Below are 23391 nucleotides of genomic sequence, written 5' to 3' on the forward strand. Positions count from 1 at the left end.
TAAAATTTTATGATAAATTTTCTCCTTAATGGCAATCCACCACAGAATGGCTCTAGGACACCGCTCACTGCCCCTCTCCCTTTGGGGACGACCAAGTGTTAACATATGCGAGGAGAAGTCCGACCTCCTTCCGTTTCTGCGTGCACTGGACGGTTTACATGTGGTGGAGAGGGGAAAAGGTTACTTAAAATCTTAAAGTAAACTTTAAAGAACTTCCAGAAGCAGGTTTAACACATCACATTTTGCTCATGAGCACAAAATTTACAGTCAGAAGTTGCACATAAAGGGTTTATTTTAAATGTTTTAAGGATAGGATAGAGTTACATCATAATTATAAAAATTACTTACAGAATTAACAGATTTATATTGTTTATACTTCTAAATGCAGAGAACAGGGAACGGTCTACACATTGTATAAAATAAAATTAAAATTAAAAATGAATTCAAGCCTGAAAGATGAGGTCATTTACCTAATTGTAAGATGCGAACACGAAGACCTCTGAACTATACACATCCGCTCACACCGCACTAATGGTGGAAATACAAAAAGCGCAGCATTTCCAAGGAACCACAGACATTTCGACCATAATTATTTGTTATAATAATTGTTCCTGTTTTGTCTTTGGAGAACTTTCTTTCTTTCTTTCTTTCTTTTTTTTTTTTAAGACAATCAGCTTACGCATGTTTTCAGGCACTACAATTTGTGACAATCAGAACAGTCTTCTAATGGGTCCAGAGCGCTCAGAGATTCGAGCCCAATGCACTTCGGGGTTTGGCACGTAAAAGAGGAATAGGAATGAACTCTGGCTTAGAGGTGACTGCGAGCGCTTCGAGCATGCACAGTCCCTTCAAATGCTGCACGACAGACAGAGCTGGGGAACCACCCTCTGCCGGCACTGCGTGGTGCCACCAGCGCATTTTCATCCTACGACCACTACAACGGCACAGGAAGCAATATACAGAGAACTGAAAACAAATAAAAACAAAGAAAACAAAAAACCTAAATATCTTTCACATGCAAGTTCAGTTAGTTACATTGAACATCCTACTTAGAATAGAGCATGCAAAAAAGGATGGTCTGCGTTTAAGGTTCTCCTCGGAAGCTTCACGTGGCAGCCGGACGTCACACGCACACGACACGGGAACACGATAGCAGGTCAGTGAGGAAGGCCGGGACATTTTATACAGGTTCAGGGCTTGTGCACTCACAAGTCCCACGATAATTTTGGAAACTCATGTTGGGCTCCTCGAACGAGGAACCAACATTCTGATACCAGGAAAAGGCAAGCAATGCATGCAGATCTGAAACGTGAGCCTAGAACGAAGCCTGAAGTACCGGGCGAGGGAGTGGAATCAGTCACCGAGCAAGTGTGGGTTAAGCCACCAAAAGAAAAGAGACCAGGGGAAAAAAGGAAAACAACAAAAAGCCCCTTCCCCTTCCCCTTCCTTTTCCTAAAGCAACAAATGGAACAATGATGAAACTAACGGTGATCATGATGTGTCACATTCGTCTGGAGAGTGGCAGACCATGTGGTATTGAAGGTGCTACAGGTGCTCGCAGGAAAGCCACAATGCAAGTCATTAAGTGAGGCTGGAAAGGTTTCCACTGACCCAACCCTCAGGATACTTCCAAAGAACACTGGTTTTCAGTCCAAAGCCACTGCGCCACGTTCGCACAGTGCACACGCCAGACACCCCCACTCTCAGGGCACACGCATCCCGCCTGCGCTCGGGGAGCCGGGCTCAGCCTGGAGACTGGCATGCAGGGACTCTGACCAGAGCCAGACAGACGTGCCGCACGACGCCTGTTCAAGCAGGAGGAGCGTGAGACCAGGCACTCACCGCAGGGAGAAGCGCAGAGCCGGACAAGCTCCCCCTGCTGCCCGAGGTGAGGCGCTGCACTTCTTGAGCGCGAGGTCACCGCCCAAGAGCATGACAATGCACAGCCTTCCGGAAGGCAAAGCGGGCCACCAACGCGGACCATGCGCAGCGAGGTCACCAACGACAGAATCTCCAATACTGAGAACAGCCACGACAGAGGCCACACGGACTGCTGGTAGTTGGCTGACAACGTGTGCATTCAGCCTGCTGCCCAACACTGAGGCAAGCTTTCCAACATCCACAAGAGACTGGATTCCCATACTGCCTCTCTCCTGGCTTTCAAACCATCAGGGCTCATCCAAAACAAAGTGACAGATGGCCGTGTCGCCACCACCCCAACCACATCTATGGTTCTATTTTGGTCAAAACAACCTCGCAGGAGCAAGCCACGAAAGGGCTGTGTGGCCAAGGGCCACGGTCACACCCAGAAGCTAGCGCAATGACGGAAGAGTCCACATCAGCAGCACACGGGGAGCCGAGACCGCCCGGCACCACAGAAGGTGTCAGGGGATGCAGGCTGTTATGTGTCTAGATATCCTCTGCGGGGAGAAGCCTTCTGACCACAACCATGTATCAGTAAGAACAGTAATAAAAATAAAAGTGTCCCAGAGAACTTGCCAGAAGGCAGCAACGCCACTCCCAAACTTGTATTTCTAATATCAAAGCACTAGGCTCTGCCAGGAACTTACCACATACACACAAACCACTGATGCACTGTTACCTCTCAAATCCACGCACTAGAATCCAGGCTGCCGAGCGTACAAATTAGTGGACCAGCTGTGCCGTCCAAAACACACCGGCATCACACCGTGTGGACCAAGTGCCTGGGCTTTGCTTTAAAACAAAAAAAGTACTTAGGATAAAAAATGTAAACAAAAACTTACAAAGCTTAGAAATTAAAGGCAGCTTCTTACCCAGATTCCTGTTTTGTTAAATTCTAATGTGGGTCCAGCAACTGTTCACAAATGATTCCTATTTGGACTCATGGTTTAAAGACTCCAGACTAAAAAGGTGTCTGAACTTCTGACTTCCAAAACACGCCGAACGTCCCTGTGTGTCTCCTGTGCCCACATTTACTTTTAAATAAACAGCAGTAATATACGAAATTGGACTGACTCAGGACAAGCACTCCTGTTAACTGGAGAGTATTACTGAACCCCCGCCCCAATCCACAGAGAACGGACTGCCAAGGAAGTGTGTGTGCGTGCGTGCATGTGCGCGCGCGCGCGCGTGTGTGTGTGTGTGTGTGTGTGTGTGTGTGGTGCTTATGGACACACACAGATGTGGACAGGGAGAGCGAGGTGCATACGTCTCAACAAAGAAGGCGGTACCAACAGTACCAGACTAAGCTTGCAGTGTGGCAGCAGACGGGGAGAACTACAGTGCCGGGGAGCTGGGGGCGACCCAGTCCAGTCCACACGACCGCGACGCTAGCCTGACTTCACCAACCTGGCCCTAACTCCCCTCCAGACACAGAGACTTCTCATAAGAGGAAGGAGTTCCTTACACAAAATGCTTTGTGTTCACATAAATCTGTACTATTCAGAACAAAACCAGTTCTGCTGGCAGAGATTGTGGGTTCGCAGGGACATTTAAGCTTTCATTAAACTGGAAAGCAATCAAGTCTTTATGTCTACAAATTATACATTTAATAGTTCCACAAATTTGGCCGAGTTCATGATGACATCTAGGATGTTTTCACCAAATCGTAGACATAAATATGGAAATCGTCATCAAACTTGATGAAATAGACAGACGGTTTGGCCTCCACCTGATGAATGACCATGCCAGTCCTTTTGGAGCCGTCCTCTTTGGCATACTCCACCTGTTTGCCTACCAGGCTGTCCACAACTTCTCCCGGTTCCCTTTCTGCTGGAGGAGAATCATCTGCATTAAAGAGGAGAGAAGAAAGAATTTAAAGTCAATTTTTACGTAGGTACCAACTCACATGTCTATTTTAATAATAGTGTCTTAAAACGTCAACATCTGGATTCGTCCTAATTATCTAGAGCAAAAGTCAGGCCACTCTTCCTTCAAGGGCCAGAGGCTCGAGGACATACGGTCTCTGCACCAACTGCTCGGCCCCGCCAGTCCTGTGAGAACAGCCGAGAGGGGGTGCAGGAATGAAAGGTGTGGCTGTGTGCCAATAAAACTTTATTTACAAAAACAGTGTGCCGCCCCCGCCCCAGGATGTAGGCACGTCAAGGATTTTGAAAATCATAACCAGAAATCCCCGTGGCTTGTGTTTAATTACAACCGACACCATCTGAGAGGGTGAAGCAAGGAAAGGCCACGGAAAAGCCTAGATGCACACAACTTCTCCAGAGTGAGCTGGAGTGACTTGGAAACAGGCCTTGTAAGCAGACAATACCTCCTGGGACACAGAATACGCCATTCTCTTCAACACACGCCTGGTCTTTCTCCTGTGACTCCTGAAAGCTTCTTTCTCCCCACGTTCACTGCAGCACACATGGTCTTCCTATCCCAGCTTCCGAATAAGACTTCCTGTGCTCTGAAGACAAGTGCCGAGCGAACCCCTGCCCAGACTAATCACGACAGGACCTCCGGGATGGCGGAGGCTGCCGCGCTTCTCAGACGGCCCCCAGCAAAGCCTGCACGCCGGAGAACGCTGCCCTGAGCCGGCAGGGGCTACAAGGTGTTCTCGGAGCACAGAAACCAGAGCAAAACCCCCCTCCAGCAGCAGACCCGAGGGGCAGGGGGATGGGCTGGCTGGGTGGCTACCACCCTCTCTCAAGAAACCCCTGCAGGTCGTGCGTGGGGCGAGCCTCTTTTCCAAGGAGCAGCAGAGGGCTTCCAGGTGCCCCCGGGGGCGGTGGGTCCTGCTTTACCCCAGGCCGCCGGTGCTCACGCCGCTCGCAGAGCACCCCAACCCTCACACACAGCCTGTTGTGGCCCTGAGCACGTGTCTGTCCCTCGCGGGGACACAACCCTAACCCCGCCTCTCTGACCGCCGGTGCTGACGTCATGCATGCCGCCGGCCACGCGCCCGAGTCTAGTGGTCCTCAGTTCTCCTGAGCAGGAAAGTGATGTCGAACCCGAAGCTCAAGTCCTCTCTTCAAAACTGCTCTTTCCTCGGCAGCGGCACCAGCCCACCATGCTTTCGGGGTGCTGCCCGTTTACAGAGCATTCCAAAGACGCGACGGCTGGGCATTTCACAACTGAGCCAAGATGCAAGGGCCTTACACGGAGGCCCCCGCGAGCTCCCGGCACCAGGGCAGCATCTCCCGTGGCCGCCACACTTCCACACTCGCTAAACCACTTAGCGGGTGGGTGAGGAGCCCGGGAGACACTGCGGGCGGTCCCAATGCCCCCGCGCTTTCCCAAGCAAGGCCAACAGTTCTCACTGCGGAGCTTTCTCTACAAAAAAGTCAAAAATCAACTGCATGCAGACTGGAGAAATGCTTTTAAGAAACACTCTCCTGATCATTAAATTCCTGCCCATATAAATACTTCCCTTTACAGATTTATGAAGAAAAGCCTAAGACAAAAATAGAAGGTGGAGAGTCAGGCCCAGATGAGCACTGTGAAAGCAGGTTCGCTGCCTGACTTGTTGACGGAAGGCCCCAAGAAGACATGCTGACAGCCCGCTCGCGCGTCGAGCATCTGCCCGTCACCCCGTCCAGGCCCAGGGAGCCCTGTGCTGGGGTAAAGGCTATGGAGTAGTTTAAAAAAGAACAGGCTTTACCCAAAAATGAAAGAAAATAATTCCATTTATAACAGCATCAAAAAGAGCAACAGTTAGGAATAAACCTAACAAAAGAAGTACAAAACTAATACTCTGAAAACCACAAGACACTGTTAATAGAAATCTTTAACTCTCAATAAATGGAAAAGTACCCGTGCCCCTGGGTCGGAAGGCTTCACAGTGTCCAGACGATCAGAGACTCTGCACAATCCCCATCTGAACCCCAGCCGACTTCTTTGCAGAGACTGACAAACTGATTTCAAAATTCACGAAATTGCCATGGACCCAGAAGAGTCAAAACAATTCTGAGAAAGAACAAAGCAGGACTCAGCACCCCCACTTCAGAGCCGTGTGACCGAGTACAGCACGTGCCCCACAGACAGGAGCACAGCCATCCATCTGCAGCCAGCTCCCTTTCACCACGGGCGCCAAAACCACCAGGAAGGAAAGGACAGTCTTTCCACAACATGGTGCTCAGACAGTGTGCACAAGAATGACGGGGAACCCTTCCACCACATCGTAAAAATTAACTCAACATGTATCGAAGATCAAAATGTAAGAGCAACACCTATTAAGACTCGCAGAAGAAAACGAAGAGGTGCATTGTTTATGGCCTTGGACCCAACACCGAAATGAAAGCACGAGTTACAAAAGAAAAAACAAATTGGACTTCATCACAATTAAAAACTTCTATGCTTCAAAGAGCACCACCAAGAAAGTGAACAGAAACCCAAATAAGAGGAAGTGTCTGTAAATCCTACATGGGTCAGGAGACCTGCAGAGAGAGACCCAGACTCTGACAGACTTCTCTCCGAAGAAGACACAGAACCGGGAGCACCTGGGCGGCTCAGTCGGTGATGCGTCTGCCTTCGGCTCAGGTCATGATCTCAGGGTGCTGGGACTGAGTCCCACATCAGGCTCCCTGCTCAGTGGGGAGCCTGCTTCGCCCTCTCCCTCTGTGCTAACAGATAAATAAAATCTTAAAAAAAGACACGGAAATGGCCAGTAACATACAAAAGGATGCCTGACGTCTTTAGTGATCAGGGAAATGCAAACCAAGCCCACGATGAGGTAGCATTTTGCAACCACAAGGACAGCTAGAGCGAAAACGTCAGTTAACATGTATTTGTGTCAAAACCCTCACACACGGTCAATGCGCGTGGAGAAGGTTGCAGGGGTCCCCCAAACAATTCAACAGCAACACAGACCCATCAATCCCAGCCCTGCACCCAAGAGAACTGAAAACATCCACTCAGAAACCTGCGCACAAGGGTTTACCACAGCATCCTTCATAATCAGCAAGAGGTGGACAACCCACACACCCATCCGTGGACGGATGAACACATGTGCACACAGCGCCGCTGTATTTGGCAGGAGAAGAGATAAAAAGCACTAACACACGTCACAACACGAGGAGCCTTGAAAATGCTGAGCTGAGTGAAGGAAGTCACACAAGAGAGGCCCCCCAAAGTCCACCCGTGCCAAGTCCACAGCCCAGAACAGCACATCTACTTGGCAAAAGGTGCAAAGTTTCACAACTTATGCTTGGCGCAGGACTCAAAGAATAATCACTTGACCCTAGTCATCAAAACAAGATACATCTACAAAACAGTTCATCCAACATCTCGTTCTAAAAGTCAAGTTCCTCTGGAATCGACAGAAATAAAGGCTGTCAATACACACTTACTAGAATCGGGCATAATGCGAAGGTCGCCTTCTTTGTAATCGTCTAAGAGCTGGTACATGTACAAGACAGGGTCCTTCTCGTAGGTGATGTAGAACCACGTGTTCATGATGGGGGCGCGTGCGAGGACCATGCCCCTCCACTCGTCCTTGGAGCCGTCCTCTGTCTCAAACATGTGCTCTACCGCCTTGCCGATCATCGTGTCGGCCAGGTGTGCATCGCTGATTCGAGAGGTCGCTGGGGACAAGAAGCAAACAACGGTTCACACGGGGTTTTACCGGGTACGTACCGTGAAGACTGAGCTCACGCAAGGGGGTGGCCTGAAGGGCTGTCCGCGCACCACACCAGCACCCCTGCGGGGCCCAGACCACAGGATCCCACGGGCACTGTTGTCCCCAGTCAGCTCCTGAGAGAACCTGCTGTTCTTCTGTGTGTCTTCCTAAACTCCTCTGCCCTTTTGGTATTTTGTCTAAAATGGAACTTCAATGGTTTGTCGGAGGTACAGAGTGTGTTTTGGTATTAACAGTTACTTTATGTGTTGCGGTTAATGACCGCCTTGTTGCAGAATTCCAAAACAGGAGCCTTCCCACGCATGCTCACTCACCTTCCCTCTATTAACACCTACGGAACCACACGCCAGGGATGAAAATTAAGCAATGCAGCCATGCCAGGCCTGAGAGCTTACTCTCACGTCCACATTGTTTCCCACAGCGACCAGACCGTGCCTCATGGCGGTCACACCAGCCTGCGCTTTGACACGAAATGCCCCAGTGCTTCCGCTTGGTCATGTGAAGAACAAACTGCTTCCCTGGGCCTGCAAGCCTCCCCTCCTGGCCTGTCCCTGCCCCCACGGGCCTCTCCCTTCTCCCCACCAGGCTCCCCCGTCTGCGGGATCACCAGCCACCTGTTGCCTCCTCCCACTGTCTTCCCTAATGACACCAGCCACCACGTGCAGACACTGTTGACAAAAGCAGGGCCCTTCCTGTCTGCTTCCCAACACGGAGATCACAGGGCATCAACACCTGCCGTACAAACTAATCCTCAGTCCTGTTCTGTGTTCTTTAAGAGGCAGGCGGAAAATCACAGCCTTCCTTTTATTAATACTGGGAAAATTACGGAGGATCCTAATGATTTTAAGTTTTCTCTGGTCCCCACGTTTTAGACAAATGTCTTTAAAAACAATTAGCACTTCTATTTTACTCATTCGCAAGTGCTTCTATTTCTGTTAAAATAAAATTCAAAGGAACACAGATTGTAATTTCTTGCTAAAGATACTGTTACCCAATTTTATCAGAAGGACACTGTAAACACATATGGTGGTTCTCTCCACTTACATATGCAGTAATTCTCCAAAATTACATAAAACTCCCCACTGCACTAAAGCAAAACCTACTAGTTTCGAAAGTTCTCAAACTTTCCGATCTCTGGACTCCTGTACAGTGTGCTCAAAAATTTCTGAGGATCTAAAAGTGCCCTTCTTTATATGAATAACTATCAGAATCCAGTATGTTAGAAATTATAAATGACAAATCCACATAATGTATTTCTAATGAAAAATAACTATACTTTCTAATAAAAACTCAGTCGGCAGTGTGGTGTGGTTTTACATTTCGGATGCCCAGCTTTATAGAAGGATATGCAGACTCTCCTGTCTGCTTCTGCATTCAACCTGTCACATGCTCTTTGGGGTGATGTACAAAATCCAGCTTCACAAAGACCTGCTGCTGAAAAGGGAGTCTTCTGTTAGTGTTTTCGGGAAACTGCAGAGCTACCATGTGACGTTAACAGCTCTTCAGCAGTGAACTGTGGTGCAGAATCGGAAATCCTTACCAGCAAACCTGTCACACTGTCACATGAAAACTCACTCTCTCCAAAACATGTACAGAACTCCTACAACTCAGCAGCAACAAAAATTAATTAACCCAACTACAACCTGGGCAAAGGCCCCGAATAGGCATTCCTGCAAAGATGACAGATAAGTGGCCGAAAAGCACGTAAGAAGATACCCGACACGACTAATCGTCAGGGAAATGCAAACCCAAACCCACAGTGAAGGACAAGGGCTGGTGAGCATGGTAGAGAAACTGCAGCCCTGTGCACTGTGGCTGGAAACGCAAAATGCTACCCACACCGTGGAAAACAGCACAGAGTCTCCTCAGAAAATCCAACACGGGATTCCACTTCTGGGACTCTCCTCCAGGGAAAGGAAAGCAGGGGCCCGGAGAAGTATCCAACCACCACGTTCATGGCAGCACCATGGCAGCCCAATGGTGGGAGCAGCCCAGGCGTCCGTCCACAGATGGAGGGGCGCACAGGTACCATGCAGTGTCAACACAGCCTTGAAAGGGAAGGAGATGCTGCCACCGGCTAGACTCGGCGAGCCCTGAGCACACTGTGCTGAGGAAGCACCCCATCACAGGAAGACATGTACTCTACAGTCCCGCTTCGGAGGTATGGAACATGACCGACTTCATGGAAACAGAGTAGAAGCGTGGAGGCGGGGGCCGGGGAGGGGAGCTGCTGTTTAATGGGGACAGAGCTGTAGACTGACAAGATGAAGAGATCTGGAGATCTGCTCCACAGCAGTGTGAAGGCACTTAACACTAGCTGAATTACGGACACTTAAAAATGGTCAAGGCAGTAAATTTCAGGTCACGTGTTGTTTTTTTTTTTTCCCCCACCAAAATAAAACAATCTGTCAGTCTTCAAATGGATCCTTTACCAACACACAGTCTGGTCCCACACAGAAGATGACTGTTTGCTGAGTTATGCAACGCTGCCGCCTTCCCACATGGAGTGTTAAGTGAAGGCCACAGAACTTCCAGACTGCGGTATGGCAAGGCAAACCATAGAGTCAGCACATGATCTACTGCTGGTTTGTATAGAAGCCTTTGGATTTCCTTTTCAAAATGCTCTGCTGTTTACAAAAGCAACCCCCGTCTCCTGCTGGGAACTACAAAGAAAAACATTAGGCAACTCTGAAGTCCATCACCAGAGATACTTACAGATTTGGGGGTATTTGGGTTTGGTCAAACCATGTTTTTACCAAGATAAAAGGACTTTTTTTGTCCTTACAAAGGCAGAAGAACTCAGGAAAACGGGCACAGGACACACAGCAAAATGCAGTAAATCTCACGTGGGCTGAGAGTCTCGCCCCAGAAGAGATGCAGACTAAACCTCTGGGTCAGAAGAAGAGTATTATGATAATTACTTCCTTCACTCCCTCCACAGCGGCACCGGGAGGGAGGCACGTCCAAAGACAACTTCCTACAAACAATGGACATGAAGGTTTGGACATTTTTTAAGACCTGCAAGTAAGACTCTTCAATGTGCACTTCTTACGTTGGAAATGGGCGAACGTCAAGATCAAGAAGAAACTGAGGATGTGCCTCAGGAGGAAGAGAGAAGGTCCAGTGGCCCAGAGAATAGTTAGATGTGACAGAAGCCAGAAATGCAACACTGCGCAATGAGTTACCTTTCATAAATGGATAAAGAAGACGGAAAGCAAGACTCCGGTGAGAACGGAGCTGCGTTTACACAGGATGAACACAGACGTAGCACTGCTATCCACAGGGAACACCAACAAAATACATGCTGCTCTGGCACAGAGTTAACATGCTGGGGAAGCACGTGGGTCCCAAGAGCACAGTGGCAAAAGCAAAGAGGACAGAGGCACTGAAGAGCCCCCTCTCCCGCCAACCCGACCCCACGCTTCTACCCCGCCAAGTTCACCTCTGCCGGGACTGCGTCTGTTAACGCAGGGGCTTCTGAAGACCATCCCAAAAGCATAAACCAGCGCTCGTGCATGAGCAGCAAGGCTGTCAGAAAACATTTCCAAGTGAACACGCTGAAGAAAGTAAGGTGTACCGTGCATGCATCCTGCTGACCGTAACAGTAACATTTATTTTATTCTTAAAGATACAATCAGTCATTATTATTAACTGACACCTTACGCCTTAAGAAGCTAGCTTATCAAGGTGAAACACATTTGTATGACACTTCAAAAAAGAAAGGGCTGCTCACTTCCCCAGTCGCTGTGCAAACAACCCTGAAGAATGCGTACTCAAGCCCACGGGCTCTGGCAGCCTGAATTACGGCTGAAAGGGCAACGATCACTCATGTAGTAACACACACTGTGAGGTATACTTCACGTAAGGACTCTAAAATAAAGGCATAAGCTACTATAATCGGATGAAATAACTACATAGCATATTTGAGCTAATAAGAAAATATTCTTACCCATCAGAGTCCACATGAACAGTGAGCAAAATGTGGGAAATAACCATGTTAGACATTATCAGATTGTCAATTTCTTCAGCAATAACTTCATACATCTCTATATCCCTCACAGTTCCTTGAACTGTGGTTTTAGTGACTTAATTATGTATCTGGAGTGCTTGCACTCCAGTAAAAATAAAAATACCAATAATGCAAAAGAATAATCAAAAAGCATCCATTTCAATAATCATTTTTAAAGCATATAATGCACAAATAATAAAGAGAACTTACCAACTCTATCAGGGAGGACTTCGAGCGCAGAAACTCTTTCATCTTTATTAAGTTCTAGTCCATAAACACAGTCAAATCCATCGTATTTTATAAGATACAAAGAAGGATTTACAGGCACCTGGTCCAGAACGGTTCCTTTCCACTGGGTGACAGGGCCACTCCCCTCCTTCCACCCATGCTGAATCCTGCAGCCTACGATGTTCCGCCGGGGCTGGGAAACAGGTTTGCTCGGCCCCACACTGCTCCGATGTTTTCTGCATTCACACATATACACACGTAAGGGATCATCTCAGAAGTACGCACCCCTCGATCCAGCGCTACCGCTAGCCAGCATGCTCTCCTACGGGTTATCCCAGGCCCACGCCACAGCTAATGGTGCCACAGTCCCGCTCCACGAGCCTCCAGGTGAGCCCTCGGGGTCACCACGTGTGCACACGCGTGCTGGCCACAGGGCTCCCCAGGCCCGCACTGTGGACGGGAAGAGCACCACTGCCGGTGGCAACTTCAGCCCTCATACTGAGCACGAGCACAGCGTTCTCAGCATTCGCGTTCCCTCTAACGAGTCAATTCACAATGATCCCATAGAAAGAGAAGGGCTGAGCGCGTGAAATATTGACACACGCACATGAACCCGTTCCTCGTCCAACTGGGCAATGTGCAAACGTTCCATCTCACCCACTCCAGGGCCCACGCCACAAGCCCCCACCTTAACCAGTGAGAGGAAACAATACATTGAGCTTCTTCTCCCATCCCCCCAGCCAGCAGTCCAGGCCGGCTGGCATCCCCACGTTGTACCATCAGTTATCTCTAGAAAACATAGAATCTTACACACTTGCATTTGTACAAATACTTAATGTAAAAATTATTGCAGCAACACCAAACCACAGTCTTCTCAGATCATTAACAACTGAAAAAAATCTACACACGATGTTTACAAGCAGTACACATGGGTCCTGGGATCAGGGAAGGAATCCTGGTTCCGCCTAGGAGTCTGCACACGAGGGACCGGGCTGGGCATGAATACAAGCTGAGGGCCAGGGCCATGCCCTGCCTGCGCTTCCGCGAGAACATCTGGTGGTCAGAAAGCTCTCAGCTGCTGCACCATGAGGGCAAGTAATTAGCGAGCGGCGTACACACAAACTTGAAAAGAAAAACAATTTATTGTTGGCTATAATATTTAAAGCTACAGACGTATGTACATCAAATAGTGGAGTCTGGTAAACCGGGTGCTTCTGTGAGACAAACAGGGTCCGGCAAACCATGGCTGCCCGATGAGGCCGGATTAGCAGAGGGGGCAGGGCCCAGGAGGAAACCGTCTCACATCGGGCTGAAGAAGGGGCCCTGGGGCTTCGTGCAGGGCTGTGAGGGCAGGAGAAATCACGGGTCGGCTCCCCGCCCCCCACAAGGCTCGGCAGGCACCCAGCAAACCCAGCTCCCACCAGGATGGCGCCGCAGGAGACAAAGGAGGTGGGCCTCAGAAGGGACGACGGAGACACCCCACACTGGCCTCACGGACACAGAGGAGCTCAGAGCTCGGCAGGGAGGACGGCCGTCAAGGGAGCCCCGGCCCTCCTCACACTCAGGGGCCTCACAGCGGCACCGGGCGGGAGGCACGTCCAGACAGTCTGCCCACTGTCAGGCACACCACAGGGGTCAGGACAGGGAGGGAGAGACACAGAAGCACCCAGAAATGAGGACTAAACCGGAGGAACCCGGCCCACAGACACCGTGGGGTGCGCCCGGGAGAGAAGACAAGGGACGGCGGGGGCAAAACAGCCATGGAAAGAAAGGGACAGACACGAACTCCAGCTTCCGTAAAACAGAAGGACACCAACACAACTCGAGAAAAACTCCCCGAAACAGAAGACGGACATGTGCACAGGCCGCCCTGGGAAAGCAGACCCCCAACCACAGACACGAACATTCTAGTAAAACAAAGGGACTTCAGGGAACAGAGCATCTTGTGGGCACCCGGGCGAAAGGACATCACGTGTAGGGAAAACTGGGAATGTGACAGTGACGCTGGGGCCACCAGACGAGAGAGTGGCGGGGTTACAGTTCTCAGGAGGGAAACGTGAGCCGAGGGCTCTCCGCTGACCTCCAAGGCCCGGGAAGAACGTCCTCGCCAGTGGCTCCCGAGGAGTCACGGGAGTTCCCACAGAGGCTGACCGCAGGCTGGGAGCACCTCCTCCAACTGCACACAAACTCGGGGAATGGGAAAGAGGGGCGCACAACTGCGGGCTGCAGGGAGGAAAAGACAAAGCAACCTCTGGACAGAGCTGGACAGAGAGTATTTGAGACCGACGGCCCCTCATTTGATGCGGAGAAGGGAGTGAGAGCTGGACTGAAAGATGCTCACAGCAAGGAGCCCCCAGAGGCCCCCAGACTCTGCAGCGTGCAGCTTGGTGCAGAGGAAAAGGCCAGCACCGCGCAGCACCGACAGTGCCCTGCAGCTACAAACAATGCTCAACCCCAACGACCACGAACCTCAGGCCTCTTCACAGACCCTGGAAGCGCGCCGTGCAGGAAAATGGCTGGAATCTTGCTAGCATGGCATTTCTCCTCCATCGATCCATCACCTACTTCTTGGGACGTTCAGGCAGAAGAGAAGCCTTAGTGATGCATACTGTGTACGGGGTCAGGCTTTCCGCACAGCGAGGGAGGGGCTGGCTCCCAAACCCCAGCGAGAAAGGAATGCAGTCCTGTGCAGCATTTCGGTGATTCACACAAACGCTCCACCATCGCTACCAAAATTACAGGCCAACACGGCATCCGCGCCAGTGTCAACGTGGCTGGGCCACAGTACTCGGGTATGTGGTCAATCATTATCCCAGGTGTTTTCTGTGAAGGCACTCTTCTAGAAAGACATGGAAATCAGCAGATGGCCCCCACACAGCGTGGGTGGGCCTCATCCAATCAGTTGAAGGTCTTAAGAAAAAGTGTTCTCACAGGAAGGTGCGATTTTCCCTCGGACTGCAGCTACAACACCAGCTCTTCCCTAGGCTCTAATGTATGTCTGTGCGTGTGCACGCACACCTACACACACACACAATCATCACCTGTTCTGTCTCCTTGGAGAATACAGACCACAGCCGGAAAAGTTTCTATCCGAGACTCTGAGGCAGGACATCTTCTATTAACCATGATTCTCAACAAAACCACCCTAAACTTGGCCAGTGACGGCACAGAGGGTCAGCTGGAGAGGCAGAGCGGCACGCTCAGCCCTGCATCCCTTGTACCCTCGCGAGAGGCGCTCTGCTGTGGCCCCGCAGCTGTTCCTGAGGAGGGAGCGGGGCACCGTGCACCGCCATGTTGCCTGGCTGTGTCCAGCAGCAGCACAGGCCCCCTCCCTCCCCGGGGTGCCACGAGGGACTCAGAGCTGCTGGGTGGTCCTCTCCAAAGCAGCCCCTGCACCCTTTACCCCGGAACACAGCGGTCCTTCCCTCTGTCTTCGTTAAGGGAGCTGGAAGGCCCAAGTCCTGCTGCTGTCCACGGGACGCCTGGGCAGGTCCAGCATCTTGTTCTGTGTCTCTGTGCAACACTGTGTCATCACCCGTGTCTCCCTTCGTCTGTGCAGCTGGGATGACGGAGGCTTCTGTGCCCCGCACGTGGCGTAGCTCTGGTCTTACAGAAGCTACCTCTAACCTCTGAAGTGCTGCATTTAGACTTAACATTCTTCTACTAAAATCTACAATTAATCAAAACCTATGCCTTCTCTTTCCTAGCTCTAGCAAAACCAAAAATAAGCAAAGAATTCTTAGTAAAAGGAGGAAAATTAAAAAAAACAAAAACAAAAACAAAAGACCTCAGCACACTGTAACCCCACCTGACGCTGCTCGAATTTGGGCTGCTCCTCCAAATTGTTATTTTTCGTTTCGTTATTATGAGTAACTTTTTTAAAACATTACCTTATTTAGAAACAAACAAGGAAGGAAAGATTTTTGTTGCTTCTTGTAACATTTCCATCTCGTGGACACGTTATTTTTCTAAATACACCCTGTGGTGACGCAGACGGGGTTCAGAGAGGCAAGCACAGGTTCCTGCGAGCCTCCAGACGCTGTCCTGGTGCCCACGTCCCCAAACCACCTTGGTCCACACATCAGCCTCAAGACCCTTCTCCCCTCAGTGCCTGTGTCAGGAAACAGTACTTTCACTGTCTCCCATTTTCCAAGTTACAGATGTCAAGTGCCAATCGATCCTTCTTCCTTCTGACCGGTTTTTCTGAGTTGCTTTTAGCATGTTCTTTGTTCCTCCAATCAGAAATGTCACCAGAGCCCGTGACTTGCGTTTTTCATTACCCCTCAACTGGCACTGGACCAATCTAGCGAGAGGGGCACAGAATCATCTCCCTGTTTGCTCTTGATCCTGCCCCCTCCACCCCTTCCACAGCAGGAGGGACGCAGGGTCTCCAGGTGTGTCCTCCACAGTCCACCTTTCCCCAACGCTGCTCACCTTCCAGAAAGAATTCAGACCAAGTGTTCCCGAATCAGGTAAAATAGATAGGCTTGAATTTTAGCCCACCTACTGAGTATCTTACATAGTAGCTTTAATTTCTAGAAACTGATGGCTTGATCTTCTCGTCAACGGTGTCTCTTCAATTAACAAGTCTCCCAACATCGGGGGCAATGTTTGCCTCCTTCCCCGGTTCCTCTATGGACTCGGCGAGTCGGCCTTGCCTGTTGGCGGTGGATCCCCGGTTAGCTCTTCCGTTGTGACAATCTCTTGCGCCATCAGTGCCCCTCAGGTGCCTGCCGGGTGCCGGGGCCCTCGTGTTACATGCAAGCTGGGGCCACGGCATCTGTGGTGGGGAGCACATCCTCGGGCCCAGGTGAGCCCTGACGTCGGGCAGGATCTGACACGCAGCTATGATGCAGGGGGCTGTGGAGCGGCCAGGAGCTGAGGGAGAGACCCTGGGGAGGGCAGCAGGGCCAGGCGAGCATCTAGGCAAGCTGGTTTCTCCTCTTCGGCTGTAACCAGCCCTGGTGGTCTCCTACCTGCGTGGATTCCAGAGTCTACTCTGGTGGTCACTCTGCGGACGGCCTCCTGTTCTCCTCAAAGTGGCAGAGAGTTCCTCAGCTCAGCTTAGTTTTTACATAAATCTGTCCCAACACACTTTAGGTCTCCCAGAGATTTCTAGTGTTCCTGGCCTGCCAATAGGATGAGGTAGGATGAACTCTCCAGCTCAGTAACAAAAACTGCAAATTCTGAGGAATTGTTTTAATGCAAATTATGGCGAGGTACAATCCTCTCTGCTTATGGCACAGACAGAGCCCTCCTAGCGTCCGACCCTGCAATCTGCTGTCCCAGTGAGTCCACATCCAGGAATTTATCCAAGGTGGTGGACAGAGACCCAGCTGCCACACTCTGAGCCCCGTTCGTGACGGGAGACTGGAGATATAGCACGTTTGACCGTGGGCCCCGCTGATGCAGCAGCTCCTACTACACAGCTATTCAATCCATCAGAGACGGAGAAAATATGACATGAACATCTTACACACATAATTACCCACAGATAGGGAGAAAAAAGGCTTCTCAAACATTCGGTACAGTACTAGCAGCTGTGAGTAATCCCAGAACGGCACTAGAAATACTTAGGCTGTCCTCCTCTGGGTCCACCTGTGCTTTCAAATTTTCCTACAATGACTTAAAAGCAGTTCATTTTTATGGGCAGATGAAGCACAATTTTAGTTTAATTACTGCTAAATTAATGCAATGAGTATCTTACTTCTGCAGGAAACTATATACAGAAACACATTTATACATTTTCATGTTTCAATTGCGAACTTCACTTGTAGTGCGTGCGTTTAGTCAGGGGTAATTCTACTTGTGGGGCACCATGTCCCTGGCTCTAAAGGAAGAAGTAAAAGAAGATTCATCAGCAGTCTGGCTGAAAAGGCAGAAGTGACAGAGATCATTCTCCCCATGGCAGCACCGAAGGCAACCACGAGTACTTAGAGTAACACACTTGTGTTTCTAGTCGAAGTCAAGCTCCCCAACTACCGGGACATGACTCTGCCCAAGGCTCTTGTAGCCACGGCTTACAGAAGAAGAGTGTTCTAAAATGTCTTTATTCACGTTAAAATATCAAATATTATTTCATATTAAGAGTGCACAAATATATGTTCTTTGTAAGTTGATTTAAGTTCTTCCAACCAGCACGGACCAGGTGACGAAGTCTGGAACTTCCTTGGGTAACAAGTGATACACTCGTGTATCGTACTAGTGTCTTTTATCAGGCAGAACACTGATGATCGCTGAAGCTGGCTAACAGGGCTCAGGACTTATTACATGTTACTCTATTTTTGTGTACATTTTAAATTGCTCATAACTAGAGGAGCGCCTGGGTGGCTCAGTCAGTGAAGCGTCTGCCTTCAGCTCCGGTCATGATCTCCAGGTCCTGTGATCAAGTCCCGCATCGCGGGCTCCCTGCTCAGTGGGGAGCCTGCTTCTCCCTCTCCCTCTGCCTGCTGCTTGTGCTCTCTGTCAAATAAATAAAAATTTTTTTAAAAATCTTTAAATTGCTCACAACTAGAAAGGTTAAAAATTATACCCTAAACAAGTTCTTAAATCTTATTTTAATTGCTAATTGCTGATTTAGATAAAAATCAACAAGAGCTGTAATAAAAATAAAAGCTTATTTTCACGAGCTGGAGCAGTACATATAAAAGCAAACTAAGAGGAACGTGTCCGATTCCCGGAGAAGGTCCAGAATCGGCACACACCCTCAGGTCATCTCTGGGTGGTTCAAAGAACAGCAGGCAGATGGGATGTTATCAACGGAAACAGCTTTTCTAACTTAAAATGAGGGCTTCCTAAACGTGGTGATGTTGACTTAGGTCCTCCCTGGACACATGTGTTTTTTTAACAGCTCTCAATCCATATATTCTTGGGAATGAGTCTGCAGCGCTGTCCACAACCACTTGCTGGGCCGACACACCGCACGGCTGCAGACAGAAGCCCAGAAACTTGGCTCCGGGGAGGTAGCCTGAATTGCAGCTGAGCGCCAAGGACAAGGCCACCCTGAGTCACCCTCCGCAGGATTCAAGGGTAAAGTAGAGAGACCAGAGGTGAACACCTACGATCACTTGGCTCGCTGCTTATCTCCAGAAGCCATCTCTGACACTGGTTTCAGGGACCAGTGAGCTGCTATGTGTCCTCAAGGGCGAGTGGATGGGGGCCGGCCGCTCAGCAGCTGCTCTCACTGCTACAGCACGACCCGCTTAGCTCCCCGATGAGCCTCGGAGGAACCGCGGGCAGGCGGCCACCCGGAGCACATGTGGAAGGCCACGCCGGCCCCACAGACCGGAGTCCACGATACCAGACCTTACCTAACAGGTTCCCGGGCACTCTGCCCCAGGCACCACCCCTGGGGAGCACGATCAGAACCGACACTAATTTCTATGCATCCACGTTCCCAACAAGGTGAGCTCAACTGCAGGGGACTTTCTGTACCTTGCTCAACACTTTCAATACTTCAAGTCAGTTCTGAATTGACCACGCTACTTGTTCAGTCGACCAGAAAGGAAGTTCTGTGTGGGAAGACCTTCCAGTGTTTACCCAGACTCCCTCCATGTCTGAGACCCACCCCAAACAGCCCCCAGGACTGGAGTAGCTTATTTTGGTAGCCAAAAGTTAAAGGGACCACACTTCTTCAATCAAATTTCAACTACCACAACGCTGCTATGAACCAATAAATGCCTATCACACTCTGTGTACGTGGCTGTGTCCATTAATTACTGACATGCTTTCCTTATTCTCTCCAGTCCCGTCCTAGAAAAGCACTTCCCTGTGTTCCCGCAGATTTCAGCAGAAAATACGGATTAAATCAAAAGGGCTCTCTTTTTACAAGATGCCCGCCAGCAAGAAGAACGAAAAAACTGCTTTTCTGCTACGTGCAGCTTAGTGAAAGTTCCGCAGCACATACTACCACTGCTGGCTTAACAGGACAAGATGAAACAGCAGGGAGTGGGTCTGTCTTCCACCCCAATCGCTAGGGGTTCTCTCGTTACTCTGTCTACACACTAAGAGTTGTCCGCGGAAGCCTCCCAATGCCGAGGGCCTTCCAAAATGCTACCCACTTCACTGGTGTGAAGAGCAGTTCCTCACAAGCTGATTAAGAAGTCGTCCAGGTTTTGATCAGTTTAAGGCAGTCAGCACCAGGCTCCACTGCTCACCTAGTCTGTGTGTTTACCACGGACAGCCCCCATTCTGCAGACGGGAGACTAGAACGCGTTCCCCGTGGACAACGGTGTGGTCGCTGCATGCTCTACAGAGTCCTGCCGATCTATCTGTGAGCCCTCACTCAGTCACTCCTCCGTGCAGGAGCCCGGACTAGCTCGTTAGCCTCTGCATAAAAGGGCTCAGGGTTCCTCCTTGACAGGGAGGCCACACAGGGACTCGACGAAGAGGAGGCGGCAGCATCTCTGTCCTTGTCGCCATCAGTGACTTATGTCTTAACAAATGGAAAAGCCCTCCCTGGAAACATCTCTACTTAGTGTGTAATAGCTCTGGTCCGTTCTCCAAATGTGCGTTAGTGGGAAATACACCAAAACCCTGGAAACGGAAATGCATCCACTATCCAAATTAGGGACGAAAGAGAACCAGATTTCCGTTTGAAAACTGAAACAAAGAACCACTATAGCTAAACTCACCTTAGATGTCCCCCAACTACACTTTCCCTTCAAAAACCACAGCTGACCCTTGAACAAAGCAGGGACTGGGGCACTGACCCCCCACGCAGGTGAAAATCTGGGTGTACCTTCTGACTTCAAAATTTAATAGCTTGACCACAAGCCTTACTGATAACCTGAAACAGTCAGCTAACCCCTATTTTGTATGTTACACGTATTCCATGCGGCATTCTGACAATCCAGCATGCTGGAGAAAAGAGTGCTATCAACACAACCATAAGGAGGAAAAAACACACGCACAGTGCAGTCCCGTGTTTACGGAAAGAAATGCAGGTCGTGTGGACCCGCGCAGCCCTGGCTGCCCACTGTGAGGCACTTCCCAAACCACCTCCTGAGAAGCCAGGACACGGCGGTCACCAACTTGTTCCCAAAATGCAGTGAAGGGACCGGATGGCAGGGGGCATGTAAGCTTGTTCCATTTACTGTAAAAGCAGAAAAAAGCCACGGCTACACAGCTTCTGGGTGCCGCGGTGCTCCAACACGGCAGACCCGAGTCCCCGAGTCCTGCCAGTCTCCGCGGGGATGGTGGCCCTGCCGGCACGCATCTCCTGGGTGTGCCTGGGACTCCCTCCAGCAAGCAGAGGTGTCCACACGTGGCGTTCCTGCTCAGTCTCCCTGGACTGAGGCGTGGGTCAGGCCTGCATGCCTGACTCGCTCACCAGAGGGCCACAGTGAGGGCAGGTGAGGGCAGAGTGAGGCTCCAGGTCTGCTTTTCCACGTGGTTTCCATAAACATGTCACCTGTGGAGAGGAACCGTCCTGGTCCACATCAGGATTTTTAGGCCTGGTAAGCACGGTGCCAGGCAGATGGAGGAACGTGCCAAGGCGCCCAGCTGAGCCATCCAGCTTCCTGCTTTGCACCAGCTCCTGGGCAGGGGCCGCTCCAGAGGCAGCCAGCAACCACCACCCATGGTGAACGGTGCAGACCTGTGCATCATGGGTCTTTGTTTCCAACCATCTTCAGAGGTGCACAGAGGTGAGAAGACACAGGCGAGTGGGAACGACAGCCTCTCCTTTCTTCCCAGCTCCCTCTGGTACAGAGTAACTCCGTCACGGCCCTCTACTTTCAACGGAAATAAGCACTAGGTCAAGCTCCCTGCACGGCAGAGCCCAGGGGTCAGATGCCTTCAGCTGGCACACATATGAACAGCAAAGTTTTAAAGGTAGGTGTTTATTCCTTGTGCTCTGGGGGGAGAAATAACCACCACCTCAGAGCCAGGAGTTAACAGGTGATCGTGCTTCAGATGAGGCTCGTGAAATCCTTGCACAAACCCAACAATGCCCACAATCCTGAGTCAAGACTAGTTCTAGACACCCGGCAATGGGTAAAAATGGATAAAACTGAATGCACATTACATTCTTAAAGCCATTTATTTTAACATAGATTATGGCAAAATCTATGTTGCATGAACTGTTCTGGTCTTGCAAAGTTAACGTGTGCCTTGCTCCTCTTCCCCACCGTAGTTACGTTTCTATCATTACCTAATATTTAACGCTTGTATTTGTTTGGTTTCCACTTGGGCCAAGACATGGTTTACCATTTGCGGTAATGCTGTGGTATGATAATGAGGGAGAGACAGTACATGAATGACCAGGTCCCTGGATATGGCAGAAGCATGAATGTTAGTAATGGGCAAATCCACGGAATCTGGGAAATGCTTTATCCAACCTCAGGGACACACATACTCACCTCAACGTCACACCCTTCTATTCCAGGTCATTTCCTAAACTACGCATTATAAATATTTATGTTATAGGTCCACATGTGCTCTGAAACAGGAGGCACGTGTGCACCAACCACCAACCATTACCAGTGGGGGTCTTATGCTCTTCAACCCCACAGGGTGGTGGCAGGGGTACTTGCGAGCCTTTCGGTAGGAAAAATTTGGAAAGAAGAGCTATAACAAGAGGCCTGGAAGGCGCTAGCTGGGGTCAAAGGGTGTCTTCCAGAGTTAACAGTCTACAATTAGGGCTCCAAACAATCAGAACTGGTTCGTTAGAGCGATGTCCGGTAGCGCAAGCAGGACCTGGTGGGTCCTTGTGAAATCTACTAAATGTAATTCAGTACACGCACAGTATTATCATTCAAGATAGTACCTCAATTTTCTTTTTAAATGTAACTACGTCATACACAAAGATTTAAGAGAGAAAAAGTGCCTTCTTTACTCTGGTACCCATAGAATTTAGGATTTATAACCTACTGGTCACTTAAAATACATGGCTTTTTAATTATCTTCCAACATGTATATGTGTTCCCTAAATTACAAGCTTTTCATTTATTTGAAAATGTTATAAAGCAGTGAGCGAGCACCTGTCAGCATGCTAGCCAGGCCCTCAAGCATGACCGAAGGCCTCTGTCCACAAGGAGCTCCTTGTCCAGCAGCAGATCGGAGACAAGAACCTGCAAGCCAAGAGCGTGTAGCCCTTCCAAGGAGAGAAGCAAGAGAGGTTCACCACACACCTGCCACCCTCGCCTCAACGGACACTTCCTGGCTAAACGGACACTTCCTGCCGTCAGTCTAGCCCCTTTGAGCTGGAGGGGAAATCAGGGCCCAGAGGCTTTAAGAGGTGGAAGGACAGGCCTAGGCAGCCGTAGGCCAGGCCAAGGACAAGGGACACGGCTGCAGGTCTGTACTCAACATGCAGCGAGGCAAGACCTCCTGAACCCGGGGGAGAGGGCGTCACGCTGCATCTCAGACCCCACGTCACGTACGGCCACAACCTGCTATCTAAAAGCAAGTTTCAGAGGTGCTTACTTGTGGGAAGTCCTTTTCTTCATCATGCTTGCAGACACACCAGCATGGCCTAAAAGAGAAGTGAATATAAGTCAATAAAAACTGGATAGAAAATACTTCAGAACTTGGAAAAATTAACTTCTGAAAAACTGCTAAATAAAGCATGAATGAAAATAAACCATAAACA

At 49.9% G+C, this 23391-nt stretch overlaps 1 protein-coding gene across 9 annotated transcripts in view; it reads right to left on the reverse strand.

The window, feature by feature from the left end:
• Positions 1–274: 274 nt before the first annotated feature.
• The window catches only part of SPIN1 (spindlin 1), a 77214-nt gene continuing 54097 nt past the window's right edge, over positions 275–23391 (reverse strand). For 8 of the 9 annotated variants that reach the window (XM_027614515.2, XM_027614513.2, XM_027614509.2 and 5 more), the window contains 4 exons: positions 23226–23274; positions 11781–12034; positions 7275–7508; positions 275–3768 (listed from right to left, as the gene is read on the reverse strand). In XM_027614515.2, the coding sequence (XP_027470316.1) occupies positions 3569–3768; positions 7275–7508; positions 11781–12034; positions 23226–23274 (737 nt within the window). In that variant the 3' untranslated portion in view covers positions 275–3568. The remainder of the gene's footprint in view (positions 3769–7274; positions 7509–11780; positions 12035–23225; positions 23275–23391) is intronic. The other variant, XM_027614518.2, reaches the window with a different exon arrangement.

Source organism: Zalophus californianus, chromosome 13 (assembly GCF_009762305.2).
Source record: "Zalophus californianus isolate mZalCal1 chromosome 13, mZalCal1.pri.v2, whole genome shotgun sequence".
NCBI lineage: Eukaryota > Metazoa > Chordata > Mammalia > Carnivora > Otariidae > Zalophus > Zalophus californianus.